At 43.0% G+C, this 17,552-nt stretch overlaps 1 protein-coding gene across 1 annotated transcript; it reads right to left on the bottom strand.

Moving 5' to 3' along the window:
• Positions 1-237: 237 nt before the first annotated feature.
• LOC136444310 (ribosome-binding protein 1-like) lies at positions 238-6,891 on the bottom strand. Its single transcript, XM_066441821.1, has 3 exons — positions 6,879-6,891; positions 6,383-6,734; positions 238-559 (listed from the first exon to the last, which is right to left on the bottom strand). Exons 1-3 carry the CDS (start codon positions 6,889-6,891, stop codon positions 238-240), a joined length of 687 nt encoding a protein of 228 aa, XP_066297918.1.
• Between the last annotated feature and the right edge of the window lie 10,661 nt (positions 6,892-17,552).

Below are 17,552 nucleotides of genomic sequence, written 5' to 3'. Positions count from 1 at the left end.
AATCATTCGTCAGTTTTCGTGCCGCCTTGGTGGCCTTGTGCTTCATTCTCACCAGCAGCGAGTTTGCCCAGGCCTTTGTGACATCGATGTGGCCACCGTTCTCAGTCAGGAGGTTCCGGTCCCGTCGAATCAGGAAGCCCTTGGCGGCGGACATCACAGCCACACGGTTGACCGGGCCCCCTGCCTTTCTCGGGCTTCTCACGAACTCCTGCACCACGGGATCCACGTCGCCAAGTTTCAGGGGCCTGCGACTTTTTTGTTTGCGAAGTTGTCGATGTCGTTGTTACCCAGGCGTACAACTTCTTTCAGGAATGTCTTCTTAATCGAACGCGCTGTCGACTCGCTGACATCCCTCCCCAGATCTTGCGTCATCTTCTTCACTGCTTTCAGCGGCCCAACATCGATGCAGAGCTTCGCAATCTTAGCTCCGACTTCCGGAGTGTAGTGGTTGTTCCCGCCACGCTTTCTCTTGCGGCTCGTCGTCTTCAGGGCTTTCTCCACCTCGATATTGGCGGCAGCGGTGTCAAGCGGGTAGGCAGTGCCCGCTGGATTTGGCAGGCTGGGCAGAGTTGGCACTTAGACGGGTTGAACTCCATCAGCCACCTGTGCTCCCATAGGCAGATACTATCTAGTACATCTTTTTGTAGTTTAGCACAATCGGATTCGTCATGAATGGCAACTGTAATATACGACCATCGGCGAAAAGTCTCACCTTTGCACTTACAGCATGCATTGGTAGGTCTTTTAGGTTATGAAGAGGATGGGCCCAAACACTTCCCTTGGGGTACACCCGAGGTCACAGCTAGACAATAGGGTCAGAGCGCTCTCCATCTAGCACAACCGTTTGAGACTGACCAAAGAGGAAGAAATGAATACAGACAAGGCTGCCCCCTCTTACACCATAGTATCGCAGTTTGTGTACCAGCCTACGGTGTGGGACCTTATCAAATGCCTTAAGCAAAGTCCATAAAAATGAGGTCCGTCTGGGTTCCGTTGTTCCAGTTTGTGGCCAGGTCGTCTGCTAGTGAGAGCAGTTGGGTCTCGCATGACTTGCCATGTTGACCAACCGTGTTGAAGATTGTACAAAATATTGTTGCCTTGGAAGTGGGACATCATTGTAATGGCGATGATGTATTACATTATTATGCAACAAATAGATGTTAGTGAGATGAGATTATAAATTATGACGGTAATTTTCAGGTTTAGAACTATCACCTTTTTTGTACACTGGGACTATATCTGCCTCCTTCGAAGCCTCGGGTACAGTGCCAGAGTTTAAGCTCTTCTGGAATATTATATGGAATATTGAAAGGCACGTAGAACAATTGAAACATGGTTGGCCAAACTATACTTATTCACAAGTTCTTAACACGGGACTGACAGTGTCGTCAAAGGGTATATACCGTACTTTTAGGATACCAAGAACAAACGAATAACAAACGGTCCATTACAAACAAGGCGTCGCCGACGGATGCAAGCTTACCCCGTCGACCCCTCCAGTAAGTAAGGAAAAGGCGGGAAGTTTGAATGGGTAGTTTTTTCTACATCAGATTTGCTTTAGGTTGAGCGTTTTAACAAGTTAAGTCTTACTCGCGCTGATGGGCGTTCAGTCGGACGTACCGGATCGTTGGTTCCGACCATGGGGGCACAGACCGCCAGCAGATCCATTGCTGCGTAGACGCCGTTGTCAACTATTCCCACTCAAATATGAGCTTTTGGAGCTTCCTGTACTTCCTCCTCTGGTGTCGGCGGAGGAGCCTTTCGCATACCATGCAGACCTGTGTATTGACGATGAGGCTCTTTTGGTACAGGAGCCACCAGCAGATAGAACGGCAGCTTGCTTTTCCTTGCCTTCTGGTTGAGCCTCCGATGCCACCACTCCACGTCGTTGTTGGTTCTGACAGATTGCATGTAGACGGACCAACGCCGTGGAGTCCAGATGCCACCGTCGACCTAGGTCTGATGGACGTACTCTGATAGGTTGGTCAAGCCCCCCGCTACACCGAGAATGTTTGCTATGATCGCCAGCTGTAGAATTTAAGAATGTTACTTAGTATATATACATGATAATCATGTTTGTATTTTATAAATCCCGACGTATCCGTCTTTAACCTACCTGTTCTAAGGTAGTGTTTACCTGCGATTTTATAATGTATTAATGTTGAATAGGAGTGATGTTATTATTGTTACCGTTTTGCCTAATGTCACCAGTTTTTTTATGTAACACAATGTAAAATGTACGCAATTCAGCCTATGGCTGCGAAGTACTTTCCGACATCCGATCAAAATGATCAAATAAAAACCATTCATTCATTCAATGTGAGATGGGGGAGTAGAAGATAGTTTGCCTTGCCAACATCTGTTTGATGGACCGAACATCAGCAGCAATTGTATTAATCCTTCCATGCTGTGGTGTGTTGTGTCCCTGTTGGGTCTGCTCTTTTGCGAGTGTTATGTCCATTTGGTGTGAATGTGCTGTGTTGCTTCCTCCTTTTTGGTATAGATGTTATGTGTTCCTCTGCAACATCTGATGTGAATTCGTTGTGTTCCTCTACAACCTTCGATATGGATGTTAGTTTTATTGTCAATAATGCTTTGGTATTCTGGGAAAAGGAAAGTAATCTCGATGCAGTTTAGCTCACTTAGGAGCTATTCTTTCCCTGGTCGTTACAGAGAAGACAGATGATATGTATTTGCAGATCCATTTTACCGGGGAAATTACCCAAGCTCTTTTCGACTTGCACAATGAACAGTGGACCACGGCTTAACCGGCTGCCGTATGGACTGCGACCCCTTCCGGTATCGTACATGTCACGTGAGTGACAACAGCCGGGATCGAACTCTTGGCTTTTAGTTCCAGAAGCATGACCGCTTAGCACTAGCACTGGAATACGCTCACTGTAAATATTGCTGTATGTTATGCCAATGGCTGTTTTCAGGACTTCTGTTGTTTAAGAAGAAAAAATAGATAATTGTTAGTTAAAAGAGGGTGAGTTATAGTTCAGTTGGAGGAAGAGAGTGAGTTGAAGTGTCAATTGTCGTTACTGTTCATCACTTCGAGCGGCTTGGCCCGGACTCTCCGTGGACGACCGTCCAGCCAGCAGATTCTTAAGTAGTATAAGGAACAATGTAAGATAGGCTCACCAGTTTCAACATTTGTTCCTTTCAAAAGTCTTTGGTTAACATATTTTTTTTGACAATGGTTGGTTTTGGTTAAACGCAAAATGTTCATAGTATGTTTATACCATACCTACATGTACTTGATTAGATGTTACATGATATTGCATAAAACGCTTGTCTAGCTTAATTAGTTCCAAGAACCATGTTATCAACATATAATTGGACGTGGAAGTTGAGACAAAATAGCAAAATTATGCATTGTATTCAATCCACACAAACATTTTCTTTGTTTTGTTAAATTATAATTGCAAACTAACCTGATTTGCTCGGCCTTCAACAGGGGGCAGAAAGTAGTTCATCTCAGTATTCACGACGTCAACTATGATGTCTGTAATCTAGATAACAAACCTGTGAATAGTTACTGGTATTTTCCATATGAGTTAAATAGTTACTAATTTCTACTTGCAACATTTGTGACAAGTTATAAAATGGACACTTGAAATAACACAATGAACAAGCCATGTGTACGAGCAAGTACAGGGTATTTCACTTCATATTAACCTTTGCAGAAATGGACCTCCCAAAAAAGTTACTTATCCCAATATCACCCATTTGACCTCCAAAACACCCACAAAGCAAAACCAACAACTGCAAATTCCCCCTTGAGGAAACACAATATCTTTATAACAGTCACATGTCTGTGGCATAGAGCGAAATGATATAAAATAAATGACTCACATACCAGACTTTTTTAATATCTCCACATAGCTGAAGCCACGGCGGCGTCGGCGTCTTTGTTTTCTACCCATGCCTCGTTGATTATTTTGGTCTGATGAAGCGCAGGGACGTACAGGAGATATTCATTCTGCAATTGACGTACTGTATATAGATTTTAGAAGAGTTGACAATTTTTTTCGTATAATTCTTTTTTTGTAATTATCCTTTTTATGTAGAGAACTGCCTTTACACACAGCAAATCTCCAACCTCTTTTTACACACCAATTTCAGGATGTGACAAGGGTTGAATACACATTGTAAAACATGTGTCTGTACTTCTTCGGCACCAATAGAACAGGCCCGAATGGACTTCATCTCCTGTCGCGTGATCTGTAATTCCTGCACTACCAAAAATGTCATTCTTGTATTTTCGTGCATACAGAAAAATATTTCTTCATGCGAGCAAATCATCCTGTATTCAAGAAAAACTTTTTGTCCACGGATTATGCATTTTTTTTCTTACAGAACATTTCTTGCAGTAAGATAATTTTTCTGATAGGTTTCTAATAAAGTTGACATTGGTCACTACCAGAATGTCCTTCTTGCAGTGATTTTTTTCTGTGTTCTTGATGCAAACACTTGCATCTGAGGTTATTTTACTAAAAATTACCTCAAGGTTCTTACATCAAGACTCCTTTTCCTATCTCAAGACATAAAATTCCTTTTCCCTAAGAAATTCTTTCTTCTACCAGCAAATTTTATGTTCCTACAACAATAATGCATTTCTCTTCTGATGACCAGAATTCTTGATACCTCGAACTACTTTCTTATTTTTTAAGATTTAGGTTCTTACACCAATACTTTCTCTTCTTTATCTTCAGACCAAAATTCTTGATACATAGAACTATTGTCTTATTTTTAAGTTTTCTGTTACTAAAACAATAAAAAATTTCTCTTCTCACGAACTTTTTTGAAAACCTAGATAAGCTTTTTTTTTTAAATTTAGGTTCTTGCACCAAGACCCAAAATCCTTGCTGCCAAGATATCCTAGCCTCACCAAGAATTTCATACCTAGAAGTATACTTATCCTCATTAAGTATTCTTGCTTTATTGTTGGCAAGCAATTCAGAACCTTGAATGAAAGACTAGAACATACAATTGTAAGAATCTGTTGTTTTAACCTTAATTGTACAACACGGTCTTTGCTTATACATTACTTGCATGAATTACTGTGCATATTCGAGAAGGCTTCCGCTGTCTCCAGCCTTAATAAGAGGTTTTGTACCTCCCTCATGAAGTTCGCCGTCAAGTCCCCCTTGTGGAGATCTAAACGGTACAAAGATTTATCCTATAATAAAGATTGGTTAATCTTCCAGTAACCCATCCCCCGGGAAACTCTGCAGTTACAATTGATAAAGGAATTAATTTATGAAATGACTTGAAGCTATCCCGACCGATACACTTATTGATTCTATTAGATATAGAAAAACTTACAAGGAAGTAATCGATTCTGATGGCTTGTTTTCTACGTCTCCATGTGTACCTAGTAATGTTAGGGTTCCTTAATCTCTAGATCTCATACAACTCAAATTTACCTTTTGATTCAGAAATGGCCTCATATGTTTTAGGGTGATAGGTACAGTTGGTGTAGAAGCTGTCCGGTAGAAGATCCTGCAATGTTAAAATCCCCAGTGATAATCAGCTTTTCACTACATATATCAAAATGATGTAGCAACATCTTAGCATCATATCACATGTCCTAAGTTGCGTATTTCGGGTTTGATGATCTGAGCTCAAGTCCTCAACCAAAATGACACTGTACTGCTGTGGCATTATAGAAGTGAACTATAAAGCATGTAAATCACCAAAACATGTAAATGCTGTGTCAAATATCTTGACATGCTTCAAAAACATTGCTCTATTTCTAGTACTGACTGATTTTGGGCTTGCTCTTGATTTGATGACACAGCCTCAAAATAATACCCCCCTCCCACACACACACACATTAAAGTCCATACTGATTTGATTATATGGATGAAATCCTTGTCAGGAAACTTCAAACTTTCAAATCTTATTGATTCAATCAGCATTGAAGTCCTTTATCATTATAGGACTGAATTGCATTGATTTTACAAACACTTCTAGTAATGCACTTTGGATGATTAAACGCATAGAGCATAAAAAACATTATTATTCACATTGTTAAAACTTTGATAACAACATTGTCAACAATAGCAACGTGGACATATAGACATAGAGTTTTATGGCGGGCATTACACGGTCATAGATGACAGAGTTCTGGGGATAAACGAGTTTTGTGTCTATTTGATCTGCTTAGTGGTGGTTTCAGTCCCACACGTCGACGAAGGTTGTAGGTTATCTCAACTGCCGGGGACAGGAACAGTCTGCAGGGATGCGTGGAGTCGTTCAGGATCCGCTGCAACTCACGTGCCGCTGCAACTTACGTGCTGCAACTCACGTGCCGCTACAACTCACGTGCTGCAACTCACGTGCCGAGGAAAGAGGGCACAAAAGCTGGACTTACCCTATGCCTAGTGTGGGGACCACACCTGTGTTACCCAGGATGGGGCTGTCCTCTGTGCGGTTACCCAGGATGGGGCAGTCCTCTGTGCGGTTACCCAGGATGGGGCAGTTCTCTGTGCGGTTACCCAGGATGGGGCAGTCCTCTGTGCGGTTACCCAGGATGGGGCTGTCCTCTGTGCGGTTACCCAGGATGGGGCTGTCCTCTGTGCGGTTAGCCTGGGTGGGACTGTCCTCTGTGCGGTTACCCAGGATGGGGCAGTTCTCTGTGCGGTTACCCAGGATGGGGCAGTCCTCTGTGCGGTTACCCAGGATGGGGCTGTCCTCTGTGCGGTTACCCAGGATGGGGCTGTCCTCTGTGCGGTTAGCCTGGGTGGGACTGTCCTGTGTTTGGTAAGCCTACGTGGGGCTGTCCTCTGTGCTGCAACTCTGCTTCTACTGGCCATGGCAGGTGCTGCTTGAGCTCTCGCAAGAAGTTTTCTTGTCCAGGGGACACATACCTCTACAGCTCATCTTGCAGCTGAAACAACCACATGTTAGTCTTCCCACTACCAGGTGCTCTCTGCAGAGAGAAGAAACTCTCTACACAATCCTGGTTTATTCCTTTGGGGTAATGTACAGACCAGGGTAGAGGCTTAGAAATTAGGAGAAGAAATGTTATCTATCAAACTTGAGTAACAACTGTTAAATCAAGATCTTCAAAAGTCTGCCAAGTGATAAAGTGTTTCGCTTCTAATAACATGGCATGTAGCTGGCCCTCCAACTGCCTTTTCCAAAACAAAAACCATTTCTGAACATTGTCTAGAGCGGCCATTCTCTTATCATACTTACTTGTTAAAGGCACATTACCTTGAGGATACCTTGAGAATTCATCGGTGAAGTAGGGCAGGCATGTGTTGTCACCCTCTTCTCACTGAGGAGTCAGGAAGGTACCTCTTCTTCGCCCAATGTAAATCCAGCCTCAGTTCACAGTTTCAGCTTCAACTATATCATCTGGCAGCGAGTTCCAATTGTTGACAACTCTGCTTTCAACAGACTTCCTGCGTACTGACGTTTCTGCTAGTGGCACATTCAACCTGAAACAGTGGCCTGTTGTTTGTCCTTGTTTCCAGACTGGAAGAAAAGCTCGGGATCTACTCTTTCTTTTCCGGTTATAATCTTATAGACCTGAACCATATCTCCTCTCTCTCTTCTGAACTTAAGTGACGGGAGCCTCAACTTTTCCAGCCTCTTACTGCACGGGAGAGACTTGAACGACAGTGCAAGTCTAGTGACCCTGCGTTGTACTTTCTCCACTGCACTCTGGTCTGTTTTTAAGTGAGGTCCCCATACTACATTGGCGTACTCAAGGTGCGGCCTGACCATGGTCTTGTATAGTAAGGGGACTGTCTCCTCGTCCAGGTTGAAGGATGCTCTCTTCACTAAACCGAGAACCTGGTTCGCTTTCGCATGGAAGGAAAGTCTTTCATCTACTTGAACCCCGGGGTGTAATTTGCTCTCTGGTTACCCCTCCCCAGATGAAGAATTTTACATTTTCCTGCGTTGAAAGGGAGCTGCTAACATTACTGTTAGTTGATTCCCAAAAAGCATGACATTGTGATATATACATTTGGATTGCCTTTGTAGCATTGTCCAGGAGACAGTACATGATCGGCCAAGTTAACACGCATCTTAGACCAACTGTTGTATGGTCAACTTGGTGAGAGCAAGGGGACGTTTCCTGTCCCTGTACAGCACAGTCTCAATTTGTTTCCATATGATTTCATAAGGGCCATATTTCACAAAGCTTGTGTGGTATCGTTCATTCCCTATTATACATGTTCTAAAGTGTTGCGAAGCTTCTTTAACAAATGTCTGACATGAAGAAAAGGGCACCCAAGCTATAGGGATTCTCACACATATGATAAGGATAAGGGTTTTATTCATTGAACACCTTGCAGCCTGGGGGCTGAATTACATGCTCATTACAAATTACAAATTACACATGATAAAATACTTAAGGCTTTAAATTCATACAATGGCTACATAAAAAGGTTGTGTGCCGGACTAAGACTAAACTGCACGTATTAGCAAGTAACATGGAACGATGGATCAATTAACAACACTGGGCCTTGTACTGGGTTACAATGAGGTATTCAGAAGATGGACAATTGCAAGGTAAGGGATTGGGCTACCGAAATATCGTGCAGTGCGGACTGGTAACTGGTCAAGTTTCTTGTTCTGCCTGGTCTCCCTGCCACTTATCTCTCCCCTCGACCGCAGAAGCCAATGTCTGTACTGCTTATACCGGTACAGCTTCTGGGCAAACCTCAGGCACAGAGAAACACGACGGTCCTCGAGAGTTTGGAGTCCAAGGGCTTCACAGGCTGCAGAGTAGCTGTGGAAGTTATTGCCAAGGATATTTTTAGTTTCACGGACTTGGATATTCTTAATCTTCCACCGTTGGCTGTTTGTTAATCCTGGGTGCCACAGGGGTGTAGCGTACTCCAGAACCGGACGTACGAAGCATGTGTATACAGTGAGTAGGTCATGTGTAGGTAGCTGGAACTGTCTCAGCCTACAAAGGAGATACAACCTTTGTCTCCCCTTTTTAGTCATTTCCATGACTTGCATGTTCCACTTCAAATCAGACTGAAAGGTTACCCCTAAGCATTTGGCAGTGCTGACGACTTCAAGTTCATGACCGTTGATTGTGACAATAGGAGGTGGGGAGGGTTCCGGACAAAGCACACCTGCAAGGCTTTACACTTTTCCGGGTTTAGTTTCATTTTGTTGGTTTCAGTCCACGTAGAAAGTTTGTTGAGGTCATCCTACAGTTTCACTGGGTGTGATATCAGCCTCGCTTCTACAAGGTTTATGTCGTCGACAAATGCCCACGACTGCGCCTTCATGTTGTCGGCGATCTTGTTAACATGGGCAATAAAGACAATTGGGCCGAGTTTCGTACCCTGCGCTAGGCCACATGTAAGACGTTTCACTTGTGAGAGGGCTCCCTGGTATCCGGTCAGTGTGAAAGCTAGCAATCCATGGTACTATTTCCGGACGGACTCCAAGCTCTAGGAGGTGACAGATCGCTGTGGTGTGGTCAACAAGGTCAAAAGCCTTGCTAAAGTCCGTCAGTACCCATGTGCTGCTTGTTCCTCGCTTATCTGCCGACTTGAAAAGATGATCGGCCAAGCTGACAAGGCAATGCGTCGTCGAGCGTCCTTTCAGACACCAAAACTGACTGGGAGAAATGCAGTTCTCGATGTCCTGTAGTACCCAAGAAGCGATGAAGCCTTCACAAACTTTTATCATCCTGATAAAGGTTCTATTCGGTGAGGCACCACACTACAACAAATGACATTCTCGTTTTTTCGTGTTTTTTCTTTGTTGAAGAAAGATTATCTTCCAGAAAGAAAATTATTCTGTGTGCAAGAATAAGAACGGATAAGGTGATGTCAGTGATCTGAGGACGTAAAAAATATAACTTTTTTTTTTCTTAGAATATTTTTCTCTGACCAACTTGTTTTTTTCTCACACATGTGACTAGAAACCTCGAAATAAATTTTCTTGTTGTTATGATTCTTCTTTGGCACAGAATGTTTATCTAAGATATATATATAAATTCAGAGAAAAATATTCTAAGAAAACGTTTACGTCCTCACTGACTTTTCCTTATTTCTTCTGTCCTCAAGATCAGAAAGAATTTCTTACACCTAGAATGAGGTTCTTGAAATAGGAATAATCTCCAAGCAGATCCACACGGGGCGCGAAAATCGTATATGCTAGCCAGAGAAGGTCCAGTCAGCCAGAGAAGCTCCAGCCGGCCGGCTGGCTGGAGCTTCTCTGGCTGACTGGATTTTCTCTGGCTAGCATATACGATTTTCGCGCCCCGTGTGGATCTGCTTGGAGATTAATAGGAATACCTTTCTGTCCACAAGAATGAATTTCGTACTTCTAGAATGGGTTTCTTCCACTGAGAGCGAGATTCTTGAAATTGGAATATCTTTCTGTCCTCAAGAATGAATTTTTTACACCTAGAATGAGTTTCTTGCACTAAGAGCGAGGTTTTTTGTTGTAGGAATACCTTTCTATTCTCAAGAATGAATTCCTTAAACCAAGAAACAGTTTCTTAAAATTAAGATGAATCAACAATACCATTTGTAATTGTTTAATACACAGTTTTGGATTTTTCTTTCTAATGCCCATTCTTAACCAAGGATTGCAAAGACTAACCAGTTTGCAATACAATTGTTTCGATAAATGTTTTACATTTGATGCTGAGATAAAAGCACATTTTCTCTGTGCTCATACAAATAACTAATTGTCCTTCTAAAACTGTCAGTTCTGCAGTGTTGTAGCTGTCCTTCTTATAATCAATGACGCGTTATTGTTGAAAGATTTCTAAACTTGAGACGGGGGCATCTTCTTTGGTCCAACAGGTTTCTAAGTCTAGAAAAACACACACACAAAGATGACGATGTCTGTCATTTTCCTACATCGCCCCCCTCCCCATTATACATGCATGGGGATGGGGGCTTGTGCATTTGCTTGAAAATGTTATACTTTTTTAGTACGTACCTTGTAGGCATTACTGCACTTACCGTACATGTTCTGCAATCACTGGTTGGCATGCAACCACAAACACAACAAAGGTTTCTAAGCCTAGAAAAACACACAAAGAGTTAGTGACTGTCATTTTCCTATATCGCCCCCCTCCCCCACATACAGACATGGGGAGCGGGGGGTGGGGGGGCTTGGACAACAGGAAATGAGAACTTTGCAAACATACTTTTGTACATGAATTGCATGATATGAGTAGCTACTCGGTCATGGGCACCATTGGAAGACGATGATGAGGTGTTATCAGGAAGTTGGACAGGTATAGCATCAAGATCTGTGAACCCTATCAACTCATTTGTGGAACGGTTCCAAAGAAGGCCTTCCCTTATCTTGACTTCATCAAATGCCAACAGCCCAATTTTACCACAGCTCTCAATATGCTTCCTTTCAAATATAACCTTCATTCTCAATATTGTGGAAGGATGCCAACCGCTCTGTGAATCTGAGAAATGTTTGTAGTCAAGTGTCCGCCCTGATGGTAGTCCCAGAAAACCTTATTTCGACCAAGCTTCATATTTAGAGTTAGAATGAAAATGTTGCAAGCACCACCTTAAGACAAGAGGATGCCATCTCATCTGTCACTTTGGTGAAACTAATGGTTTGCTACGGCAGGGCGACAAGCCCGGCCTTGAAGGCCTCCACTGTCGGGGCTTGTGCGATATGCCCCGGCAGCGTATTCCACTCCTTAACAGTACGTGGGGAAAAAGAAAGTATAAAGTAATCAGTACGTGCTGAATTGGGCTTGTATTTAAGGTTATGGCTAGCTCTGGTGCGTCTGTGGGCAACCGGTATAAGAAACTGTTCCGATGGGATATTCATAAGACCCTGGGAGATCTTGTAAAGTGTAGTTAACCGTGCTTCCGATTTAACGTCGTCTGTTCCCCATCACCTGAAGGTTTGATGTCCTTGCACATAGGTGGGGGAGCTTGATGGCCACTTGCCAGGTGACTCTTTGTCCTGCGGACTCACAGTGGTGGAACACTCGTTCTCAATGAAATGTGCCAAGTAGAGATTTTTAGGCTCGAAAAGGGGTCAGCTCATTTTCCAAGCACACCTTCCTCATTTTGTTAGCTAAGCATCTTTTATGATCTCCAAAATATTACAGCTAATTTATCACAGGAAGTTACCGAACATTGCTGAGCTTTGATTAGATGTCCTTGGAGTTTATCCATATTTTTGCGGAAAATGTTGAACATCAGTTAATTGAATATTTCAATTTTGGAGCTTTCATGTCGTGACATCGCCTTTAAAACCTATAGTTGAGGAGTCGGTATCTCTGGTAAAACTTTTTGTGAAATTTAGTGCCGTGCTGACGATTATAACTGTTTCATTTAGGATTAAGATTGTCTGGAATTGTTTTTGCATTTCGACTTGTTTGAGCAATTTACCAGAGACGGAATCTGATAGTTCTTGCAAAACTGTCCATCCTCCATTAATTCGAATAATTCATATCTATAACATATTCAATGTTGCAAACAAGGATTGCTTAGGAGCAGTAAAGCATTTGGAACGGAGGGGGAATCGCGGAAAAACGGTAACGGAAGGTACATATTGTCGCTAACCGGCGCGTTCACCAGACATAAGTCGACAAGTTGAAAATGATCGACTTCTTGGGACTTGAAAACAGGCAAACTATACTTTCTCGGGACATGAAAACAGGCAAACTATACTTGTTTAAAGTAAATTTAAGGTAGTTTTCTGCATCATGTGAACTTACCATGTTGTTACGGTCAACATAAATCACAGTCTGGGCTACGGGCAGAAATGTCCGCCAATTTATTTCATATTCTTCCCTCTTAAATCTACCACCTTTCTCTATTGTTTTTCTCGAGCAGATGAACTACATCACACGTCAGTTAGAATAACGTACAAACCATCAAGGTGATAGCTATACCTTAAACTAAACGACAAGGCTAATATTTCCGTACACATGCTAGACATTTCCGCTATCATGGCCAACGGTGGCATTGCCCAAACATGGCACATGGGATATCAGGTGTCAGGCATTGCCCAATTGTTTCTCATGTTTCTTTTACAGTGGTACTGGTAGTGTTTGTAATCATTCTTTTCTACTAAGATAATTTCTTTCATATCTGCATGGTACAAAATTACAAAAGGTGCATTGACTTGAAGGTGGCAAATTGCTAGTATTCAGGATATATTAAAGTTCTTGTTTTTGATATATCGTTGTTTGAGTGCTTAGAGACGATTAAGAGCAAGGTTGGGCACAAGAAACATATTCAATGCAGAATATATATTAGCTTTATATCTCCCTGAACATCAGTTTTTTTTTCTCAAATTGGCAAGCATCCTGTACTTTTGGGATACCTTGCCTGCCATAAGATTGGAGACTGACTGTTTGCGCTTATTATGCGCAACTGCACTTTTCAGCTTCTGTGTCAACACATTTGAAAACAGCAGCTTCTTGCGGATGTACGGTACCTTTCGGGGGGTGAGCCCTGCTCCTCTTATTTCAGAGTCAGTTTTGGATCTTCGTGTGTGCTGGAGATCTTCAGAGCCATCTTTCTTCTTCAGCCTTTCACATCTTTTCTTCATGTTTTTGTACTTCTTTGTCAGGCGCTCCACCTTCAGCTAGTTTTTACGTTGTTTGTACATCTTCTTCATATTAGCAATATTTGCGCCCCTCCCGTTGCCTCCAAAGTTCATTATGATCTTTAAAGGTGTTTTGCTAGATCTTGACCTTGTTCCGCTACTAGGACCTGCAGTATTATCTTTGCCGGATGTACTTTCCTGGAGCTCCTCAGACGAAGAGTTATCCGATACCAGGGCGTTCCTCGAGGTATTTTTTATACCTATGCCGAGCAACCCATTCCCTCCCTTTTTTTTCTCCTCGCCTCAAGACCTTCACTGGAGATAGTGCTGAGGGGTTTATAGCATGTTCTCTATTTTTTTTCTCTCTCTCTTTCTACGAATAGCTTGTCTGTTGCTTTTTTCCGTTCTCTGTAGACTTTGTATCTCCCCCGGCTTTTCACCATGCTTTGTGCTTGGTTCAATGATTCTACAAAAAGGTAAACAATGGAGATTACCATAAGTTGCTTGTAAACGATGTTTCCGGTATGCACAGGTGCACAGGTGTTTTCATACCCGATGATGTGTACAGTATCAATCACACAATATGTCAGCCAGACTGTCTCTAGTTTGCAGTGTTCGTTCCATTTGTTTCTAACTTACTTAGAAGATAATCAATCCCATTATACAATGGTACATTCAAACATATCAAAGGCTAGAGATTACTTATTGACTTGAGATTTGAAAAAATCAACTTCGGAAACATAATCTGGAAGAAAGAGTAGAATATTAGTATATGATAACCCTACAGAGGGTTTCTCTCAGTTCAATCTATACACTCATTACTGTACTGTCATGTGTTCGAGGAGGTGGTTCACAACTGATAGCAAACATTTCTTATTTGTTCCTTTTGAAAGCCAGAAAAGTCGTCATAAAAACGACAGTTTGGCACCTTTTATGTGGCATGTCTTAATTTCAGGTGCTTCTTACTTTGGGCGACAGGCATAAACCACCTTGCACAGCGTACAAGAACAGTGACAGGAGCAATCTGACGTGATTTAACTCTATCTTACTCAAGTATCCCTCCGCTACAGTGGAGAAAGCGTCTCACATATTAGGTATGGGGATTGATATCGGGTGTGAGTGGGACGTTTCTGCAGTGACGGTGTCTTGCCCTATTCGTGCCCAGCCGACTAGTTCGACAGGACTGGGTGGGTGGGCGGTGAGTGTCTCGTCTGGTTTATCTCTCCCTATCCCCAAAATCGTCCCCGGCCCCCCACCTACCAATCCCGCTTGTCATACCTTTACGGCTATCCTAAACAACCGACGGTCGTCGTTGTTCTGCACGTGTTTTTTCTGCACCTCCCCGTCTTATATAGTCCCCCTAAGCTATGCGGCACTCCTTGAGACCACCTGTCTTGCTACACCTGTGTTAGATTAATCTGTTAACGCTCTCTCCCATTCCGTGGGGAATAACTTGATTAAAATATAACTCTATCTTACTCAAGTATCCCTCCGCTACAGTGGAGAAAGCGTCTCACATATTAGGTATGAGGATTGATATCGGGTGTGAGTGGGACGTTTCTGCACCTCCTACGTCTTCCCTCTCACACCCCCTTCCTGTGAGTCTCGCCACCTTCCCCTATTCCCCCTTCATTCCTTCTTTTCCCCCATCCCTCACACCTCGTCTTTAATCCCCAAACCTCACCTCAAACCTCCCAAATCTTATCCTTGCCCGCACCGAACCTTATACATGACCCAAATAAAAGTCAGTCACAAGGACAGAGTGTTTTGCTTGATGTCGCTTTATTTTGTCTTCAATTATTCCTGCGATATGCAGGGCCCAATCACACATGTACAAAGCAGCGATCTGTCAGCCCCGGTACACAAAACACAACCGAGCCGTTTTTTCCAATATATATACACATCGGATAAACTCTGTATCTTACTTAACCAACTGTCGGAAATCCTTTAACGCATTTACATCCTCATGCAAATTAACTAAATACCGCAAATTCGGCACCTGAGACATTGCTATCGGCAGCTCTGGCCAAGGCTTCTGAAGCTTGGTTCGAGTACAGCACGGATCCTAGCTGCATGTAATGGTTAGCGGACCTACCTGTCCTCCACCCAATGTGCGACATAATCTGCGGTAGTGGGACTCCCAACAACGCCAAAGTTATAGCTGCCCCCGTTCGGAAACTATGCAAGGTTTCCCCGTCATTATCTTCGCCGAGTACTTGTACTCGGAGAAGATTATGTTTTTCATTTCACGAAAATGAATTTATGCCTACCTCCTCGACCGCTATAGTGATAAATAAAGAACCAACAATCACTCTACGCTGTGTATTTCTTGGTGGGGATACCAGCAAGCTTTATTGACTGGCATATAAACAGAGAAAACGCAACAGCAGGCGAGAACATATCGTTAGGCGAATTTTAGACAGCACGTCTGACAAAAACATATCGTTAGGCGAATTTTAGACAGCACGTCTGACAAATACAATCAGCACACGTATTCTGTCTCTCAAGAAATGATTACAAACCTTGTAATATTTCTTCAACAATAACTCGTTCACAATCATTTTACCCGCCTGCACGAGAGCAACGTAAACTGGATAATGCTCTAATAACCAGAAGTTGGAACATGCTCTAGAGAAACACTGGTGCTAACCCTAATATGCTCTAGTAACCAGAACTAAGAAACCAACTCTAATATGCACGGAATTCGGGATAGTTCGCCGTACGTATGTAATACTATAATGTACGCTGGGAACCGAGTGGGCACTTGCCGCACTCCAACGTAGAACTAAGTAATAACGGTAACTTTTATATAAGTAGCCCTAACATGGGAGTACAAAGGTGTGAATCTACGTATAAACTTGATCATAACGGTAGCTTTTATATAAGTAACCCTGACGTGGGTATACAAAGGTGTGAATCTACGTATAAATTTGATAATAACGGTAGCTTTTATATAAGTAACCCTAACAGGGGAGTACAAAGGTGTTAATCTACGTATAAACCAACCCAAGTCTCATAGCCAACGCAAGGTCTGCCACAACTCAAACAGGGCGGAGCATTTCTATTCAATAAAGGTGTCGCTGCCCCTCCTCGTGGTAATGTTAACAGCCGTACGAATGTCCGGGGTACTAATCTTTTTATGACCGATTTCTGGGACAAGCCCAGTCACCCGCGCAAGTCCCAGTGGGAGGTTCACGCCTTGTAAGTTCTCACAATAATACAGTGATTCCTTCACCCATGTCACCCATTGGTAATGTTTGAGGCATCATCAGAACCATTCTTTCAAAAACACAAAAACATTCGTAGGGAATGTTTACTGTTTCAGGTTCAATCCAACACTCGGACCGGCCCCCCCATCCCCTTGCATGTAACGTTAGTTGCAAGCGGCACGTGCCGTCGGAGATAAACCTTATAAGCTAAACCTTTCTTTTGCACCTTTCTTTTGCGAAACAAAACACGCCACGAAGTAAATTATACTCTAGATATTGCTATAAAAACTCCTTCTGCAAGTTGGATACGGTCTTTGCAGCCGTTGGGTCTCAGTTGGAGACTAGACAGGCCGACCTGGCGCCGCCCTGCACGCCCGTGCGGGCGGAGAGTAATCAACTCATAAACACAAGCAGTTTGAATAGGTAACAATTAGATGTTAATAGCCTTTGTTCAGACCGACTTCTGGCAGACCTTGGGTTTGCTATGAGACTTGGGTTGGCTATAAAAACTCCTTCTGCCTGTTGGATACGGTCTTTGCCAACCCGTAGGTCTGCTTGGAGACTACCCACTAGTAGCAGTACCATGGAACGACCCAAGCGAGCGGCGCCGTTGTTAAATGTTGCAAACTTTATGGCGTAGGCAGCCGAAATACCGCTAACATTTACCAGGACTTTTTTTAATAGCGGGTAGGAGGACAGTCAATCATTCATCCCCCAAACTGGTGGGCAGTTTGTAGCCACAGTTTGTTGGTAACATAACATAGATATAATCTGAACTTTGCCAAACGTTAAAGTTTTGGCCCCAGC

Source organism: Branchiostoma lanceolatum, chromosome 11, assembly GCF_035083965.1.
Source record: "Branchiostoma lanceolatum isolate klBraLanc5 chromosome 11, klBraLanc5.hap2, whole genome shotgun sequence".
NCBI classification, from domain to species: Eukaryota; Metazoa; Chordata; class Leptocardii; order Amphioxiformes; family Branchiostomatidae; genus Branchiostoma; species Branchiostoma lanceolatum.
Note: the sequence above shows the minus strand (reverse complement) of the source record. Positions and strands in the feature narration are given on the sequence as shown.

Excerpts from the sequence above, each read along its gene's own strand:
- LOC136444310 (XM_066441821.1), bottom strand. Across the intron at positions 560-6,382 it reads GTCCCCACACTAGGCATAGG|CCTGCCAAATCCAGCGGGCA; the intron begins GTAAGTCCAGCT and ends AACTCTGCCCAG.